Source organism: Lagenorhynchus albirostris, chromosome 15 (genome assembly GCF_949774975.1).
Source record: "Lagenorhynchus albirostris chromosome 15, mLagAlb1.1, whole genome shotgun sequence".
Lineage (NCBI taxonomy): Eukaryota > Metazoa > Chordata > Mammalia > Artiodactyla > Delphinidae > Lagenorhynchus > Lagenorhynchus albirostris.
This window is the reverse complement of record NC_083109.1, coordinates 48,026,467-48,044,753: the sequence shown is the minus strand read 5'-3', so window position 1 is coordinate 48,044,753 and position 18,287 is coordinate 48,026,467. Positions and strand designations below refer to the sequence as shown.

Sequence of the window (18,287 nt, the reverse complement as noted above, 5' to 3'; positions counted from 1 at the left end):
AAAAGTAACTTCAAGATGAGTCACTTCTACGTTGGTGGTGGGTGAGGGAAACACGTAACACGCGCTGTAGCGCAGTGCTGTCCAATAGAACCTTCTATCAGGATGGAAATGCTCTATATCTGTGTCCAGTAAGGGAGGCACTAGTCAGCCGTGGCTGGTGAGCACCTGAACCGTGGCTTCTGTGAATGAAGAACTGAACGTTTTCTTTGCTGGCGCCCTGTGGTTACTGGTTACCATACTATCAGCCCAACTCAACCATCGTATTCAAGTTATTATTATTTTTTTTTTTGCAGTACGCGGGGCTCTCACTGTCGCGGCCTCTCCCATTGCGGAGCACAGGCTCCGGCCACGCAGGCTCAGCGGCCATGGCTCACAGGCCCAGCCGCTCCGCGGCATGTGGGATCTTCCCGGACCAGGGCACAAACCCGTGTCCCCTGCATCGGCAGGCGGACTCTCAACCACTGCGCCACCAGGGAAGCCCTCATTTTTTTTTTTTTTTTTTTTTTTTTTGCGGTACGCGGGCCTCTCACTGTTGTGGCCTCTCCCATCGCAGAGCACAGGCTCCGGACGCACAGGCTCAGCGGCCATGGCTCACGGGCCCAGCCGCTCCGCGGCATGTGGGATCCTCCTGGACTGGGGCACAAACCCGTGTTCCCTGCATCGGCAGGCGGGCTCTCAACCACTGCGCCACCAGTGAAGCCCCCCTCAAGTTATTTTTATAGGAATAAAGAATATCAAATTATTTCTCAATTGTATATATTTGGTTTTTTCTACAGAGGAAGAGGACAATAAAGTATTATGAACTGTTATTTGTATAAGTTTGTAAATTTTTTTAAGAAAGGACTTCAGAAAACAAGGCAGAGAATATGCAGAACAATGACTACTTCCAAATAATTGAAATAGAATCAAGCTTTGATTATAGATAGGCTTGGTCAAATCAATGCTAAACAGCTTCTCTAAGAAAAGTATTCAATGGATTTATCTACTTTGTTTTTCACTAACTTGCCAAATAAACTTTTTAATCTTTATTTTTAATTATAAAAGACAGTGCACAAACTCAGATAATCCCGAGGTGTATAATGTAAAAAGGAGACGTCCACCACACCATAACTACCAAAATTCCCATCCCCTAAGATAACTGCTGCTAAAAATTTAGAGAATCTCTCCTGACATTTTTTGAGCACACTTAGAAATCAAAAGCCTTTTCAGGTTCAAATGATGGCTTTGAATTTTCGTTAGGTATCAACAGTGTGGGAATTCACATTATTGCAGCAAATATCAGGTGTGAATTTACTGGAAATTGTTTTGAGATGTTACTTGGGGATAATAATAGCCAAAAACGTTGGAAAATGAAAAAGGGTTATTTTTGAGGGAGTATGATTAGAAGAAAAATCATGGAATGATGCTGAAAGAGATATAAAGGACCATGGAAATTAAAAGGTAGAACACTTTACAGAACAAAATCTGAGATATGGAAAGATCATTTTTAAAAATATTTAAGACTTTGTAACAAAATCCAAACTGTTCCCATGACTTCATCCTTTGACATCATGTCTATTTCTCAGGCTTTTCTCAAGCTCTAAAGCACTGGCTAAGTGAATACTTACAGCAAGAGGTCACACATGGATGGCTTGGCCTTTGTGTCTTGCTGTGTTTGCAAATTTTTTATTTACGCTGTAGCTGCCAACTAACAACCCATATGTCTGTGGACTGAACGTAATTCATGTACATGTGGATTACATATACATACACTTATGGTCCCTAAATACAAAAGTGTATTAATTTCTTTCCTTGAAAATCAGAAAACTGGCAATGCCTTGCCAAATTCCCACATGGCAACAATCCAGACAGGGCCCAGGAGTAGTTCTCCCTGTCGCCCTAATCCTTGCCAGTCTGGTCTTAGACCGATCCCTGCCTGACCCTGCAGACCCTTGCCTCAACCTCCTTGTGTGTCACTCTCTCAACATGTTAAGGACATGTTATGATGCAACTCCTACAGCATAACATGAAACCTGTTTAGTTTTAATCTGGACTAGGGATCAGGAAACCTGGGTTTCATTTGTGTCTTATTCACTTTGGATAGGTAAGGGCAGTTAAGCTGTCCCATGTCCCTTATCAAATGGGAAAAATACTGTTTTCGGTCAGAGCAATTTGAGGAAATGTAGGTTCTATGGAAAATGAAAATACTGTTTGTAAGGTAGTTTGAACATTGAAACGTGTGTGTGTTTTGGACCTTAATTTGATCTGGTTTGCATGCCCGCTGTTCATCTGATAATGGATGATTGTCATCTGTTCATAACCTGATCGTTGCCTGACTCCCATGTCCTTACGCACAACAGCAGGAACGACCCTGGCTATCCTGGCACTTCCAGCATGGACTTGACCACACTAACCAATTCATGAAACTCTGTGTTCTGGAAATGGCCACGGTCAGTGAATCTGTACAATTTGGCTTCCAACCTGTTGGCCACTTCTTGTTGTTCCTTCCAAGGAAGGAAAGGATCGTCGGTGGAGCCAAACTGCACAATGTGAGGGCAGTTGGCTTTGATCTTCTCCCACTGCCAGGGGCGGCTGAAGTATCCTATGAGAAGAACACACAACCTCTCAGTGTCATGGATACTTTCCATTCTCACCACTCTAGTGAGGACCATGGCAGAGACTCAGAGAATCAGAGCCCAAGTGTTGAGTTAGAAGCCCTTCTTCAGTTTTCAGATCCGCAGGGCTTGATACCATAGCTACTGGTGAAGGGGGAGGCTAGGGCTCAGGGGTTCAGTTCTAGACTACGGGTTAGATAGTGGCTCACTGCCCTCTCTAAGTGCCTAACTTATACCTAAAGATGGGTGGTAAGTATTCCTCATGTGCTGTTAGATTTTGTGTTAACCTGTTGGAAGACAGTGCTGTTTTACTACCTGAGCGTGCAGCCCCGTGGCTACAGGAAGGGCTCTTCCGGTTTCTGCCTTCAGACTTACCGCTTGCCCGTTCGTTGTCATCCCCCAGGTCAGACGTGTACGCAGACACTAACACGATAGCACACACCCGGTGGGTCTCTGCGTACCTGGAGCGAGAGGAATGGTGTAGCTGATGTTTAATGTTAAATCTGGTCCCAGAAAGTCAGTAAGCCATCCAAAACTCATTTGGTTTAGCTTACAGAAAGCACATGCTATAGGCTGCTGAGGTTAGTAGGAAAAAGAGCAAGGAAAATGCAGAAATATGAGCCCGGTGGTTAATCACCTCACCTGGGCTACCTGAGTTTCTACTCTGTTTCCAAGGTAGTGCAAACCTCTTCCATAATTCTTTCTGAATAAACATAAAAAGTGTAATCATTCCCTTTGATGTGTGCATTTGTCGGCATTACTTGGTTGGTTAACATGTGGATTCCCAGGCTCAGCCCAGAGCATCTGATTCAGAGGATTGTGAGTGAGGCAAAGGAATCTGCATTCTAAGGCGTGACACCTCCCCAGCCCAGGTGACAGATGCAAGTGGTCTGTGACTGTACCATCCCAGAACTGTGCCTCTCTCACACACGCTTGTTTGCGTTGTCTTACCTCTGTCCCCCAAGGGCATCCCTCAAGGGCAGGTCTGAGCCTTCTCGATTTTTGTGACCCTGTTCCCTAGAACAGTGCCCGGCAAACAGACACTCAGCTAACTGTAGACAGTTCCCTCACTGAGCAAAGGCCAGGGCTAAGGAAGGACCTAGAAAGGTAAGAGCTCTAGGAGGCCTTGGTGCCAGCCAAGGTTTAGGGTTGGTATTTTGTTCTCATGCCTAAACTTTTTCCCCAATCTTTTGCTTTGAAAAATGTCAAACTTACCGAAAAGTCAGAACAAGCACCCAGATTCGTTAATTTTGCTACAGTTCACCCCTAAATACTTTAGCACGTATCCCCTAAGAACACGGCTGTGCTCTTATGTAACGACAGTATCATTCTTACACCTAATAAATTTAGCACCAAGACAGTAACATTACCTGTATTCATTTTTCCCTAGTTGTACCAAACTGTTCTTTAAAACATCTTTTCAATCCTAGATCTGGTCAAAGATCACGCGTTTGGTTTCATGACTCTTCAATCACTTTTAAATTTGTTTTAAATGAGATTGACCACTTTTAAGAATTTTAGGCCCATTTTCTTGTACGTTATCCCCTAAACTGAACTTGTTTCCTCATGATTAGGCTGAGGTGAAACACTTGGCAAGACCATTACGTAGGCAATGTTGTGTCCTTCCCACTCCTCCACAACGATGGGCACACGATGCCAGTTTGTCCCATTACTGCTGAGACTGTCAGATTCCCTAGGGTGATACCCCTCAGATCCCTCCACTGTAAAGACACAATTCCCCCTTGTGATTAATAAGTAACTGTGGGGTAGTCCTCTGTATCCTGTTCCCCTATGATCTTAGGCCCCATGGCTTTAGCATCTGGTTTTCTCCTTGCCTACCTTAACTTTAGAAGTTAATTTTTAGAAGGTTCCTGACAATCCTACAATAAATTTCAGGAGTCTTTAAAAGAAGCCACATCGTTATTAGCCAGCGGCCTGAGAAAAATTTAGTTGGCCTTGGGTTAGCACAGATTTCAGCATAAAGGGCTTTCTTCATTTTCCGGACAACCCCTGGCAGCTTATAAACACTATGTACCACAATTCTGTAGGTCCACATAGGAAAGCATTATTCTTGTAGCTTCCACAGGTGTGGCTGAAAGGTTATGGAACTTGGCAAGATTTCTCTGACAATCGATTCACGTGACATCCTGAGGGGCTGCTGGGGACAAGAAGCCACACAAAAACCATAATCCTGGGACTTCCCTGGTGGCACAGTGGTTAAGAATCCGCTTGCCAATGCAGGGGACACAGGTTCGAGCCCTGGTCCGGGAAGATCCCACATGCCCCAGAGCAACTAAGCCTGTGTGCCACAACTACTGAGCCCAAGTGCCACAACTACTGAAGACCACGCACCACAACTACTGAAGCCCGCGCGCCCAGAGCCCGTGCTCTGCAACAAGAGAAGCCACTGCAATGAGAAGCCCGCGCACCGCTACGAAGACCCAACGCAGCAAAAAATTAATTAATTAATTAAAACAAAAAACCCCCCATAATCCTTTGTCATCTAGCCTCGCAAATACAGAGGAAACCCAACCCTAACAGGCTATTCAGCCAGCTCCATCCTTACATTCCAGGCCTTATAAGCCTGCAGGGTGACGTTCTAATGGGGAGCAGCAGGGAGGCACCCATGACCCCTGGGGGCGGGGGCTGGGGCTGGCGGGGGTGGGGAGGGGAGTGGAGGGCAGTGCGGGTAGCAGCCTCCACCCTCCAACGGGGAGTTATCAGCACCTACCATATGCCAGACACTCTGCCAGGCACCGGGGTTTCGTGTCAGAATGAACAAAGCCCCACCCTCATGGAGCTTACATTTGACTGGCAGGAGAGAGACAAGAAATGAATAGGATGTCAGGTGGTGCAAAGTGCTACAGATAATAAGGGGGGTCATAAGATATAAAGGGGGTAGGATTCGGTGGGGTGAGGCTGCTGTTTCACGTGGAGTGATTACATAAGGCCTCGCTGAAAGGGGACGTGGAGCAGAGACCTAGAGAGGAGAAGGCCATGCAGGTGTCTGGGGACAGAGAGTCCAAGTAGAACAGCGGCAAGCACAGGCCTAAGAAAGGCACAAGCTCGGCGTGTTCAAGGAACTGCACTGAGGTCTGTAAACCAGGCTGGGGACAGCGAAGGGGAGACGGCAGAGACGACATGGGAGGCGGGGGGCTTGAATGCTGAGAAGTTCTTCTGAGGGTGATGGGAGCTGCTGGGGTTCAGAGGCACTTGTGTTTTAAAAGGGTCACTGTATCCCAGTAAGAGCAAAGTATCTTTTTAATCCACTAATCAAACCAGGAAGGAATTAGGACAGATCATGTTACTACTCACTGTCTCCTCTGCAGTGTAAACTTAAGATGTGCACGAAGTATTTCCCAAGCAAGCTTGACTGGAGCTCACAGGGGTAGGGGGGATGGTGATAATTCAATAAGGACCACACCTCATGGCTGCAATGGCCCCAGAACTGTGGCCTATGATGATGGTCTCCTCGTCACAGTGCAGCTCCGTCTCCATGAAGGGCAGCCAGATGCTCTCTCGAGCTGTGACTAAGGTTCAGGGGAAAGAAAGAGTCCGTCACTCAACAGGGACAGTCTCAGTCCAGCGCTGCCCACCTTTCTAACAGAGGACCATTCAGCAAACCGCAGGACCGCAATGGGGGATGGGGCTGTTTTAATAGGGCCAAAGTTTTTTTTGTTTGTTTTCTTTTTTTGTTTTTTTTTGTGGTAAGCGGGCCTCTCACTGTTGTGGCCTCTCCCGTTGCGGAGCATAGGCTCTGGACGCGCAGTCTCAGCGGCCATGGCTCACGGGCCCAGCCGCTCTGCGGCATGTGGGATCCTCCCGGACCGGGGCACGAACCCCATGTCCCCTGCATCGGCAGGCGGACTCTCAACCACTGCGCCACCAGGGAAGCCCAGGGCCAAAGTTTTATGTGTTGCTGTCTGAAAGACTCAAATCTGTAGTTTTGGTAAATAGTTTTGTTTTTATTTTTTAGCATTTTCTTGAAAGGAAATACTAAGAAAATAAAATATAACTCTGAAGTTTAATGTAAACTTTCCAACTTAAAAACAAAAATCCTCTTGACAATATTGTTTCTCAAGTTGATGTCCACATATTTTCTTTCTTCCCAAAAAGGAAATTCCTGAGACAACTCATAGGCACTCAGAACAGAAGGGGCCACGTTACATTTTGTAATATTAGGATCTCATAGAGGTGCTGTAAGTTTTGTCATACCTCTGCCTCAAATGAAACACCCATAAATTTTGCCTGAAAAGATTTGACTTATAGAAGGGAAAATCCGTTGCTTACAAAGTTGAAAATTAAATTCTTCCGAGCCCAGGTACTCTTCTTGATCCTTACCATAATTTTCTATCATGTTTTTTGGTTTGCATCCTCCTCCCCCAAATACTTGCCATCATTCACTCTGAGGTATGTATTCCCTTAGGCTTCTCTGCTAGGATATTCCTCTTCTCTACCGGAAAATGACAAGATCAAAACCCAACAAGAGGAGGCTTTTTAAAGACACATTTAAAAAACTTACTTGGGTCAGGCATGTTTTTAGCCAAACACTGGAAACCAGGTATCTACGATATGAGACAGAGAAAAAAAGTATAATAAAGAGCTTAATTACAACTAATACTTTGCTAATAAGAAATGAGACACCTGATATGAGCTTTAACAATTCAATAAGTAGTTGTTTATATCATGAAATGAAGTGGGGTAAGTGCTACAGGATTACATATGAATATACAATCCCTCCTCATAAACTCCATCTGTCTGTAGTTCTCTATCTAGCCAGCTCCGCAGATCTCTTCATATGTGCAACTGCACATGTACATTTATCACCGCTGGCATATACATATAGAGAGGGCATAGCAGATTCTAGACAAACTGACCTGGAGCCAATCAGACTATGCTCCAGGGAGTAGGTAAAATGTGGTACATAAATGTGGTACAGGAAGTTGGAGATCCAATCCTCTTGGACAGCTGCAGCCCTGACCTTTTGGTTTGTAGCTCTAGCCATGGCTCTCAGCCACAAGCCTGGAATTTTATTCTAGAGACCCAGTCTAGAGCTCTAGAGATTGGCAACTCAGGAAACAGTCTTATTGCCTAGTTATGGAAGAACGTTTAAAAAAAAAAATCAAGATGCACAAGACAGCCCGCAGTTAGATGCCATTTTTATAAAGCTCACAAAGAGGCCAAATTTAACAATATATTGCTTAAAGGATACATACATAGGTTGAAAAGCACATTAATTAATTTTTTAAATTAAGTTTTAAAAGCGAAACAAACTTTTAAAATTTCATACGGCAGGGAAACGGGATGAAGGGACATACAGGTGGCTCTGAAGGTATTGATAATGTTCCTAGATTTCAGTTTGGTGAGGGACCCTCAAGTATTGGTTACATTATACTTCATAATGTATGTACGTGTTACATACATCCTTTGTAAATATCAATATTACATATTAAAATGTTTAAAAATGCGAGACAGGTGCTTCCCTGGTGGCTCAGTGGTTGAGAGTCCGCCTGCCGATGCAGGGGACACAGGTTCGTGCCCCGGTCTGGGAAGATCCCACACGCCGCGGAGCGTCTGGGCCCGTGAGCCATGGCCGCTGAGCCTGCGCGTCCGGGGCCTGTGCTCCGCAGCGGGAGGGGCCCCAACAGTGAGAGGCCCGCGTACTGCAAAAAAAAAAAAAAAATCCGAGACAGAGAGCAGAGAAGATTGGTGTAGAATTATCTGGGAGTCCCATATCTGAACCCGCAGCAGATACGGGGAGCAGGCTCGGTCTCCAGTTTCTAGAGGTGGAGCTTGTACTCTGAGCCCTGAGAGGAGCCCTCCTGGCTGTTTCACCAGCCGAACTTCCTCCACTACTTGTAGAGTCTAAGACGGGGTTCCCAGCAGGGCTTGAAATGTCCACGGTCGCGAGACCCCTCCACAAGACCACCAGAGTCGAGAGTCAAAGCCAAACGGCAAGGGTCATTTATTGCAGGTTCGAACCTGGACCTCTGCGCACTCGTTGCCGGTGGCGCTAAGAGGTCCCGATGGAGTTTAGTTCAGCTCTTTCATAGACAGGTACAATCAAGTTCGGGACTTTCCAGGGGTGGGGAGTACTGATTGGTTAACCTTTAAACAAAGACACTAGTCGCCGTCTGATTGGTTGGATGATTACAAGGGGGGGTCAGCAAGCGTAGTTACAGAAGCGAGAGCGGCTGGTTAAGTTTCGGTTTCCTGAGGTTTCGTTTCTCAATTGGAAATACTTAAGACGGGGCCATGGTTACAAAAAGAAATAGTGCAAACAGGAAAACGGATGCAACCCTAACAGCGCTGCGGCCTCCACCAGCCCAACGGCAGGGCGGCGGGAGGCTGTGCGCCCAACTCCAGGCGGCGCTCCCAAATGTGGCAACCCAGCGCCGCGCCCTGGAAGGGCCCTTTCTCGGCCCTTCTCCTCAGAAAAGAAACTCCAGGAAAAGCACAGACTGAATGCAGGGCGTCAATTCAGTCTTATTCCCACCAAAGTAGAACGCAGTCCCCTCATTCCCCCTTTTTTCATGAACCAGAGGAGCCAATCTTGGGTCCTTAAGGCTCAGTTTCTTCAATTTCTAAGGCCTCGTTGGGCTGATATTGTGTTCTTAATACCATTAGCTGAACTGCATTTATTTTTTCTCGGACAAAACCTATGACTCTACTGAGTATACAGGGGCCTATAGTGAAGAGGAGAAGGAGGCATAGTAGAGGGCCCAGGATGGGGAGGAGGAAGGGAAGCATTCCATGAAATCCTGACGAAAGGGGATTATCCGCTAATTCCTGCCGGCGGCGAGCTAGGTCTTCCTGGAGCTGGTGGATCTTGGTTCTTACAATGCCTGATTTATTTGCATAGAAACAACATTTTTCTTTTAGGGCGAGGCATATCCCACCCTGTTCAGCTGTCAGCAAGTCTGAGCCCCTCCTATTCTGTAGGACTACCTCGGCCAATGAATCTAATTGGTCCTGTGAGTCCTGAATGGTACCAGAGAGGGCTTCTACATCTTCTATTAATTGCCTAGACAGCTGATTATAGGAGTGAAGGGAGACCCCAAGACCTGTACTTCCTGTGGCCACAGCTCCTGTAATTCCTAATCCTACCAGGAGGGGTATGGCTGTAATGGCTCGTTTGGTTCTCCCTGCCCAAAGGTCAAAGCTGGGAATGGGCAATGGGGTGTCTCCCGAGATTAGGTCTACATTGGGGAGGAGGGTGGCTAGCTTGCAGACCCCTGTCCAATTCGGGGGTAAATAGGTGTATGCTAGGTTATTTCCACAGACAAAAACAGTGGTGTTAGGACTACAGAGGGAGGAGTTCACGGGGATATACTGACTACATCCAGTGGATGAAAGGATTCCCAAGTCAATACTGGCGTTAGAGAGGGAATCGTTCTTGACAAAGCATGAGGTATTAAAGGTGGTTGAAAATTTTGAAAATTGTATGGGGAACGGCTCGGGGAGTAAAGTAGGGTTACATCGTTCGCTGATGTTTAAATTGGCGAAGGTGGGGATGGCTATAGGGCGGGGCGGTCCTTGAGGAAGGCAGAGCCAGCAATCCTGTGCTAATTTGGGGTTGGTGGCATTCAAAAGTGTAAAAGTAGCTTCTAGTATAGTCATGATCTGGGGGTCCAATTCAGAGGGATTGACCTTAGGGAGAATTAGGGGGTGGTAGTTGAGCTGTGGGTACAGATGCCGATAGACCTCTTCTATTTGCCTTCGGGTTTCTATCTGGCGCACTGCGTCCTGGGGCCCCCCACCGTCTGACATATGTGTGGGGGCCCTGGTATTCCAGCATACCGGGGTCCCGGGGGTACCAGTGCATCCAGCCTGAAGGTATTTATTACCCTTACTAATGGTGGGGCTTTTATTATTCTGTAGTATGGCTGTGAAATAAGTCTTGTTATTGGCCCCTATACATTGTTGGTAAGAGGTATAGCACATGCTATGCATTGATTCCTGGAAGGTAGAACAGGGGCAAGTGGCTCGAGGGGGGAGTGGCTTAGGCTTATGGTAGCATTGCCAGCTTTGAGAGACCCCGGTGCCCTTATATTCCTGAACAAGGTATGCAGTTATTCCCCCGCAGTCCTGCATATGAGTATACCCTCGGGGAACAACAGGAGTCTCCATAGTACCTCCCCTGCACTCGCACGGTGCACCATATAGTTGTTGTATTAAAGTATTCTTATCGGGGGAAGGGCCGAGTCCTCCCCTCGTGGCCCGAGGGTTGAGGGTTAGGACTATTATTAGGGCTATCAGCAGTACCTTGGTCATCATGGGGGAGGGTACGGCACAAGGTCAGTTTGAAGGGATTATCCTTATTCCGGTCCACCGTCCAGGTGACGTCAGCTTTAGTGGACTTGATGAGGTCAGAAAATGGGTCCACCAGCTTGACGTGGGTGTAATGGATCCAGGCAGCTATGCTGTCCACCTTGATGGCCGTTGGCGTTGTCAGGATGATCTGGTAAGGTCCTTTCCACCTGGGTTCTATGGTCTCTTGTCGATGGCGTTTGACAAGGACCCAGTCACCTGGCCGGAGCTGGTGTGGAGTAGGCGGGGGTCCTGTTGCATATAGCTCTTTTAGTTTGGGCCAGATTGTCTCGTGTGTCCGCTGTAAGGCTTGGAGGGAAGACAGGAGATTATTTTCTGGGTCCAATTGGATAAGGTTAGTCTTTAGGTTAGGGATGATAGGAGGAGGCCTACCATGCATTATTTCGTAGGGAGTAAATCCTAGCTTATAGGGGGAATTTCGCACCCTAAACAGAGCATAGGGGAGTAGGACTACCCAGTTAGCACCAGTCTCCATGGTCAATTTAGTCAAGGTCTCTTTTAGAGTTCTATTCATTCTTTCTACCTGTCCTGAACTCTGGGGGCGGTATGCACAATGTAATTTCCAATTAGCCCCAAGTATGGAAGCCAGATCTTGACTTACCTAAGAAACGAAGGCTGGCCCGTTGTCGGACCCTATCATAACTGGAAAGCCATATCTGGGCAGGATCTCTTCTAGTAGTTTCTTAGCTACTATTTGTGCAGTCTCATTCTTGGTTGGGAATGCCTCAGTCCAACCTGAAAAGGTATCTATAAACACCAGTAAATATTTATACCCATATTTGCCAGGCTTTACCTCCGTGAAGTCCACTTCCCAGTAGGCTCCGGGCTGGTTTCCTCTTTCCCGGATGCCAGTGGTTGACGGGTGGGTACTGGCATTATGGAGTTGGCAGACTGCACAGTCAGCAACCAGTCGTTCAGTCTTCTCGGAGACATTTTTAATTTTAAGTCCAGTCTGCCTGATGAGATCCTGTAGCCGTCGGGTGCCCAAGTGGGTGCTACGGTGGATCCGTTCAAGGACCAGGGTTCCTAGTTTCTCAGGAAGGAGGATATTGTTCTTAGCGTCCTGCCACCATCCGTCTCTAACCTGGGTTAGAGGGAGCTTGCTCATCCATCTGATGTCATCCTCCGAGTAGTCGGGTTGGGGCGGTAGTTCCCGGGGCCCTGGATCCGGCAGTTGCAGGGGAAGTAATGGTATTGGAGTGTGTGCTGCCTTTCGAGCCGTCTGGTCTGCCAAATTGTTGCCTCGGGCGACTGGATTCGTGGGTTTTTGATGCCCCGGGCAGTGTACAATGGCTAGCTTTTTGGGTTCCCATATGGCCGCTAGCAAGGCCAGGATTTCCTCTTTGTTCTTGATGTCTTTGCCCTCTGCTGTGAGTAGTCCCCGCTCTCGGTATATTGCCCCATGTATATGTGCGGTAGCGAAAGCATACCGGCTGTCTGTATATATGGTGGCTTTTTGGCCTTTGCTCATCTTGAGAGCTTGGGTCAGGGCAATTAATTCAGCTTTTTGGGCTGAGGTCCCCGGGGGGAGAGTCTCTGCCCATATCACCTCAGTTTCTGATGTTACTGCTGCCCCCGCATACCTCTGACCTTGCTGGACAAAGCTGCTGCCGTCAGTGAACCACGTGACTTGTGCATCTGGTAGGGGCTGGTCACGTAGGTCTTCCCGAACCCCGTGGATCTGGGCCAGTACCTCTGCACAGTCATGGAGTGGGGAGTCCAAATCTGGGTCAGGTAATAGGGAGGCAGGGTTTAATGCCCGCGGCGGAGTGTAGCTGATTCTGAGGGGATTTAACAGTAGACCCTGGTAGTGGACCAGTCGAGCATTGCTCATCCATCGGTCGGGAGGCTGTTTTGAGAACCCTGTCGATGGCGTGGGGGGTGGTGACATGCAATTCCTGTCCCATAGTTAGTTTGTCAGCATCCTTTACCATTAGGGCCGTGGTGGCGATCATCCGGAGGCAAGGAGGCCAGCCGGCAGCCACTGGGTCCAATTTCTTTGATAGGTAAGCGACAGGCCTGGGCCAAGGACCGAGGGGCTGGGTCAACACGGCCTTAGCTATGCCTTTGCCTTCATCCACAAAGAGGTGGAAGGGTTTGGAGACATCAGGGAGACCCAGGGCGGGTGCGGATAGCAAGGCAGTTTTGATCTGCTGAAATGATTGCTCAGCCTCCTCTGTCCATTTAAAGGGCGTCTGCTCTTTGGTGGCTAAGTATAGCGGTTTGGCCATTTCAGCAAATTTGGGTATCCATAAACGGCAGAACCCCGCTGACCCCAAAAATTCCCTCACCTGTCGAGGCGTGGTGGGTCTGGGGATGCGGAGGACGGTTTCCTTCCGTGCATCTGTGAGCCATCGTTGCTCCCCTTTCAATAGGTACCCCAGGTAAGTTACCTCAGGCCTGCAGATCTGCGCTTTCTTGGCAGAGGGCCGGTATCCCAGGGTGCCGAGAGTCTGTAGGAGGTTTCTGGTTCCCTGCAGGCAGGCTTCAGCGGTCTCAGCAGCTATTAAGAGATCAACATACTGCAGGAGGGTTACATTGGGGTTTTGTCTCCGGTACTCACTGAGATCCTCGTGTAGGGCCTCATCAAACAAGGTGGGCGAAGTTTTGAATCCTTGGGGAAGTCTGGTCCAGGTGAGTTGTCCGTTTATGCCTCTCTCGGGATCCGACCATTCGAAGGCAAAGAGTTCTTGACTTTTGGGCGCCAAGGGTAAACTAAAAAAGGCATCTTTGAGGTCCAGCACAGTATACCATTGTTTTCCTGGACTAAGGGCGCTCAAAAGAGTATATGGATTGGGCACAGTAGGATGGATGTCTATGACCCGTCTGTTAACTTCTCTCAGGTCCTGCACTGGGCGGTAGTCTTTACTGTTAGGTTTGCGGACTGGCAGCAGGGGTGTATTCCAGGCCGACTGGCAGGGACGCAGTATCCCCAGGTCAAGAAGCCGGCGAATATGAGGAGTGATACCAGCCTTGGCCTCTAGGGGCATGGGATACTGTCGGACACGTGCAGGATCTGCTCCTGGTTTGATCTCTATGAATAGGGCTGGGCGATGTTTGGCTAGTCCCATCCCACCTGTTTCTGCCCACGCTTCGGGGAACTGCTGAAGCCATGACTCTATATCTTGATTTTGGGAGGGTGGTTCCTGGTGAAGTCGGTACTCATCTTCCAAGTTCAGGGTGAGCACAGATATGGGTTGGTCGTGAGGGTCTGTTACGATTGGCCCCTCTGGCCGAAAATGAATTTGTGCTCCCATTTTAGTGAGCAAGTCTCTCCCCAGTAAGGGGCAAGGGCTATCGGGAATGACCAGAAAGGAATGGGTTACCCTTCCCGTGCCCAAGTCCACAGTTCTCTGAGTGGTCCAGGGGTAATGTTTGACTCCCGTAGCTCCCTGGACCCAGGAGGATTTGTTAGAAACTTTCCCGTGGGGCTTAACCAAGACCGAATGCTGTGCCCCCGTATCCACCAGGAATTGGACTGGTTTCCCCTCCACTTGTAGGGTTACCCTGGGTTCGGGGAGGGGGTCCGAACCCCGTCCCCCCTACTCTGCATCATGTGTAAATAGGACTGGGGTGGCCTTCGGTTGCCATTGCCTCTGGTTGGGGCGCGGCTGCCTTTTCTTGGGGCATTCCCGAGCCCAGTGGCCCTTTTCCTTGCAATAGGCACATTGATCTCTGTCCAATGGTCACCTGGGAGGTCGAGTGGCTGGGGGGCCCTCTTGGTCTTTCTGAACAATGGCGGCCAGGACCTTAGTCATTTTCTCAGTGGCTTTAAGTTGTTTATCCTCTGGGGCGTCTCGGTTATTAAAGACGCGCTGGGCAATACGGAGTAGATCCTGTATCTGTTTGCCCTCCAGATCTTCTAATTTCTGGATTTCTTTTTAATATCAGGGGCTGCCTGGTTAACGAAGGACATTACAATGGCAGCCTGATTTTCGGGGGCCTCTGGATCCATAGGGGTATACTGCCTAAAGGCTTCCATTAATCTTTCTAAGTAAGAGGAGGGACTTTCTGTTTTACCTTGTATAATTGAATATACCTTGGCCAAATTAGTGGGCTTGCGCGCGGCAGCCCGGAGACCCGCCATTAGAGTCTGGCGATAAATGAGCAGTCGTCCCCTACCTTCTCCGGTGTTATAGTCCCATTCATCCTGCGGGGGGCGAGTTAAGGGAAAGGCTGCATTGATGAGGTCAGGGTTAGCGGTGGGTTGACCATCATCTCCAGGAACCAGTTTTCTCGCCTCCAGCTGGATTCGCTCTCGTTCTTCGGTAGTGAATAGGATCCGGAGGAGCTGTTGGCAGTCATCCCAGGTGGGCTGATGAGTGAACATAACGCTATCTAGAAGAGCTATCAAGTCTTTAGGATTATCAGAGAAGCGGGCATTCTGGGTTTTCCAATTATATAAGTCACTAGTAGAGAATGGCCAATACTGGAGTCGGGGGTTCCCTGTCTCATCGGGAGGGCCTATTTCTCGCAGGGGTAGGGCTATGGTGGAATCCGGATGGCGGAACCCTGGGTCGCGCTGAGTGCGTCCACGGGTGCGTCCAGCCGGCCCATGGGAGTTATTTTCATTGGGCAGGAGGACCGGTAGTGCTTCTGCCTCTCGGTTCTCCGGTTCTGACCTGGGTGGCCCCTCGGGAGGGGCCGCAGGAGGTTCTACCAAGGGGAGAGGAGCAGGGCCAGGAGCAGGAAGGGGGACCGGTTGTGGGGCCAAAAGAGGAGGTTGATATGGGGGGGGTCTAGGAGAAGGAGGTCTTGGCTATCAGAGAGTATGGGTGCAGTTGGGGTCTGAGGCTTGGGAGGTTTAGTTGGTCGGGCCGCAAGGATCTTACATGACCCTGATGACAAAAAGGGGGTCATCCAGGGAGATGGGTTTTCTGTCAGGTCCTGCCATACCAGGATGTAGGGGATCTGGTCTGGATGGCCTTCTTTTCCTGGCAAGAAAACTCTAGATTTAACTTTTAGGATTATAGGAAGACAAAAGGTACCCTCGGTGGGCCAGCCAACCCCGAAAGTTGGCCATTCAGAGCGGCAGAAGGTAATTAGTTTTCTTGTCCGGATGTCCAGACTGAGGTTGTGTCCTCGGGACTTTACATCCCCGAAATTAGCGAGAAGGAGGGAGAGGGGGGTACTCTGTGCTTGGCCCATGTCTAGGTCCTGGAAGAGATTGGTTAGAGAAGGTTACTCTGAAAACAAAAGTGATTAAGCGCAGTCCCAATAGTGGAGCCTGTAAAAGGAGGAAGGGGAGGTTATCGCGTGCGCGCTTCAGATGGGCTATCAGCCCCAGATGGGTCATGGTGGACGTCTCCAACCACACCCGACTAGGTGTCCTATAGCGCGTCCGCCAGGACTGTCCTAGTCTCCAAAACAGAAGGTACCCTGAGCCGGCTTACTTACCGATCGGTTGTCAGCGATGACCCGTTGACCTGATGTCTGGTGGGCTCGGGGGCATCCCGGACGAGCCCCCAAATGAAATGCCCACGGTCGCGAGACCCCTCCACAAGACCACCAGAGTCGAGAGTCAAAGCCAAACGGCAAGGGTCATTTATTGCAGGTTCGAACCTGGACCTCTGCGCACTCGTTGCCGGTGGCGCTAAGAGGTCCCGATAGAGTTTAGTTCAGCTCTTTCATAGACAGGTACAATCAAGTTCGGGACTTTCCAGGGGTGGGAAGTACTGATTGGTTAACCTTTAAACAAAGACACTAGTCGCCGTCTGATTGGTTGGATGATTACAAGGGGGGGTCAGCAAGCGTAGTTACAGAAGCGAGAGCGGCTGGTTAAGTTTCCTGAGGTTTCGTTTCTCGATTGGAAATACTTAAGACGGGGCCATGGTTACAAAAAGAAATAGTGCAAACAGGAAAACGGATGCAACCCTAACAGCGCTGCGGCCTCCACCTCCCAACGGCAGGGCGGCGGGAGGCTGTGCGCCCAACTCCAGGCGACGCTCCCAAATGTGGCAGCCCAGCGCCGCGCCCTGGAAGGGCCCTTTCTCGGCCCTTCTCCTCAGAAAAGAAACTCCAGGAAAAGCACAGACCGAATGCAGGGCGTCAATTCAGTCTTATTCCCACCAAAGTAGAACGCAGTCCCCTCAGGCTCTGCACAAGGGGGTGGGAGCGGGGAGCCCTCCGGCCTCTCCCGCGCCAGCCCGACCTCCCAGTGCAGCGAGGTGCGTCTCCTACCTGCGCCAGCTCCCTCTTCACCCAGCTGTACCAGCCGTGGGTGGCCACATCCTCGCCCCCGTTCCCGGGGACGATCACCGCCTTGCAGGGCGCCGCCATGAATGCAGCCGACCTGAGCCGCTCAGACCGCGTGCGCGACCGGGGAGCCTGCCCGTGGCATTCCGGGAATTGTAGTTCCGGGGCGCCAAGAGCGCACCCACTGAGCTTCTGGTTCCCTACTGCACAGGGCAGCCGCAGACAAACCTTGCGGGTTTCCAGCAGCTGTGTAAGTCACCTTTTACTTGCCTCTTGCTGGCGCTTCCATTCCCCGCCCCCCTTATTTGGGACAGACTGTGACATACCCAGAATGTGTTATCTCTTACCTAGACTAAGTGATATTTGTATAGAAAAGTATGTTTTAGTTTCAAAGAAGCAGAACACAACCCGTTTTCTTTGTTGAGGACTCCTGATTTCAAAATAGTTCTTAATAAAATAGTCAATATCAGCCAATAACAGTCAATACCAGCGCGGCATGGCAAAAAACAAAACAAAAAACCAAAAGAAAATTAGGACTCAAACACTAGTTCTTTAAAAAAAAAAAAAAAAAGCTTTGCTGAATCCCTTCGGGGCATTTCCGGGTTTTAGGGCGGCATGAGCCACCCATTACCTTGCACAGCCCTTCAATAAACCTTTCTCTGCCCTAAACTCTGACGTTTCAATATTGTTTGGCCTTGCTGTGCGTCAGGCACATGAACTTGTGTTCACTAGCATATCTAGGGGTCCGTATATCCAAAACACTGAATGGTTCATCCTGGTTTTTGTACTGAATTCCTTTCAGCGTGTGTTGTAGGTCAGCGGCTGCAGTGGCTCATGGCTTGATCCTTATAGAATTGGATGGCAAATAACATTCTTTGTTTTACACTCTATGTGTTTGTGCATCTGTATGCCTTCATGGCTGTAATCGCAAAGGTCTTCACCTGTTGTAAGAGTATGAAATGGTTTACTAACTTTAGAGTTCTAACAAATTGGAGTATTACATCTTTTAAAGAAGCTTTGTTCTCATTGCCTCTTGCCATATCAATTATTTTAAGCTGGTTATTTTCTAAGAAACAGCAGATGTGGAAAAAACTCTTAGCCAAGTAGGAATTATCCTTTTGTAAGACACATTTACATTTGTAAGGGAAATCTCCATTTGTAGGTTTT

At 48.9% G+C, this 18,287-nt stretch overlaps 1 protein-coding gene across 3 annotated transcripts; it reads right to left on the bottom strand.

Annotated features, from left to right (window-relative positions):
- Positions 1-275: 275 nt before the first annotated feature.
- RBBP9 (RB binding protein 9, serine hydrolase) lies at positions 276-17,216 on the bottom strand. Of its 3 annotated transcripts, none has more exons than XM_060125286.1 (5): positions 17,106-17,216; positions 7,117-7,159; positions 6,019-6,124; positions 2,970-3,055; positions 276-2,581 (listed from the first exon to the last, which is right to left on the bottom strand). In XM_060125286.1, exons 1-5 carry the CDS (start codon positions 17,202-17,204, stop codon positions 2,355-2,357), a joined length of 561 nt encoding a protein of 186 aa, XP_059981269.1. In that variant the 5' UTR covers positions 17,205-17,216; the 3' UTR covers positions 276-2,354. The 3 variants fall into 3 exon arrangements, with proteins under 3 accessions (XP_059981269.1, XP_059981270.1, XP_059981268.1); XM_060125287.1 differs by lacking the exon at positions 17,106-17,216 and adding an exon at positions 10,860-10,975; XM_060125285.1 differs by lacking the exons at positions 276-2,581; positions 2,970-3,055; positions 17,106-17,216 and adding exons at positions 10,860-11,213; positions 15,166-15,216; positions 15,758-16,314 and having other exon boundaries at positions 6,034-6,124.
- Between the last annotated feature and the right edge of the window lie 1,071 nt (positions 17,217-18,287).

What these genes read in the sequence shown, in the direction of transcription:
- RBBP9 (XM_060125285.1), bottom strand. Translation starts at nt 16,073, where the DNA reads ATGGGCCAAGCACAGAGTACCCCCCTCTCCCTCCTTCTCGCTAATTTC. An exon ending in GAGAGCGAATCCAGCTGGAG is followed by an intron (nt 11,214 to 15,165) that starts GCGAGAAAACTG and finishes CTTCCCTCCAAG; the next exon opens with CCTTACAGCGGACACACGAG. An exon ending in CCTCCCCCATGATGACCAAG is followed by an intron (nt 7,160 to 10,859) that starts GTACTGCTGATA and finishes CTCATATCGTAG; the next exon opens with ATACCTGGTTTCCAGTGTTT.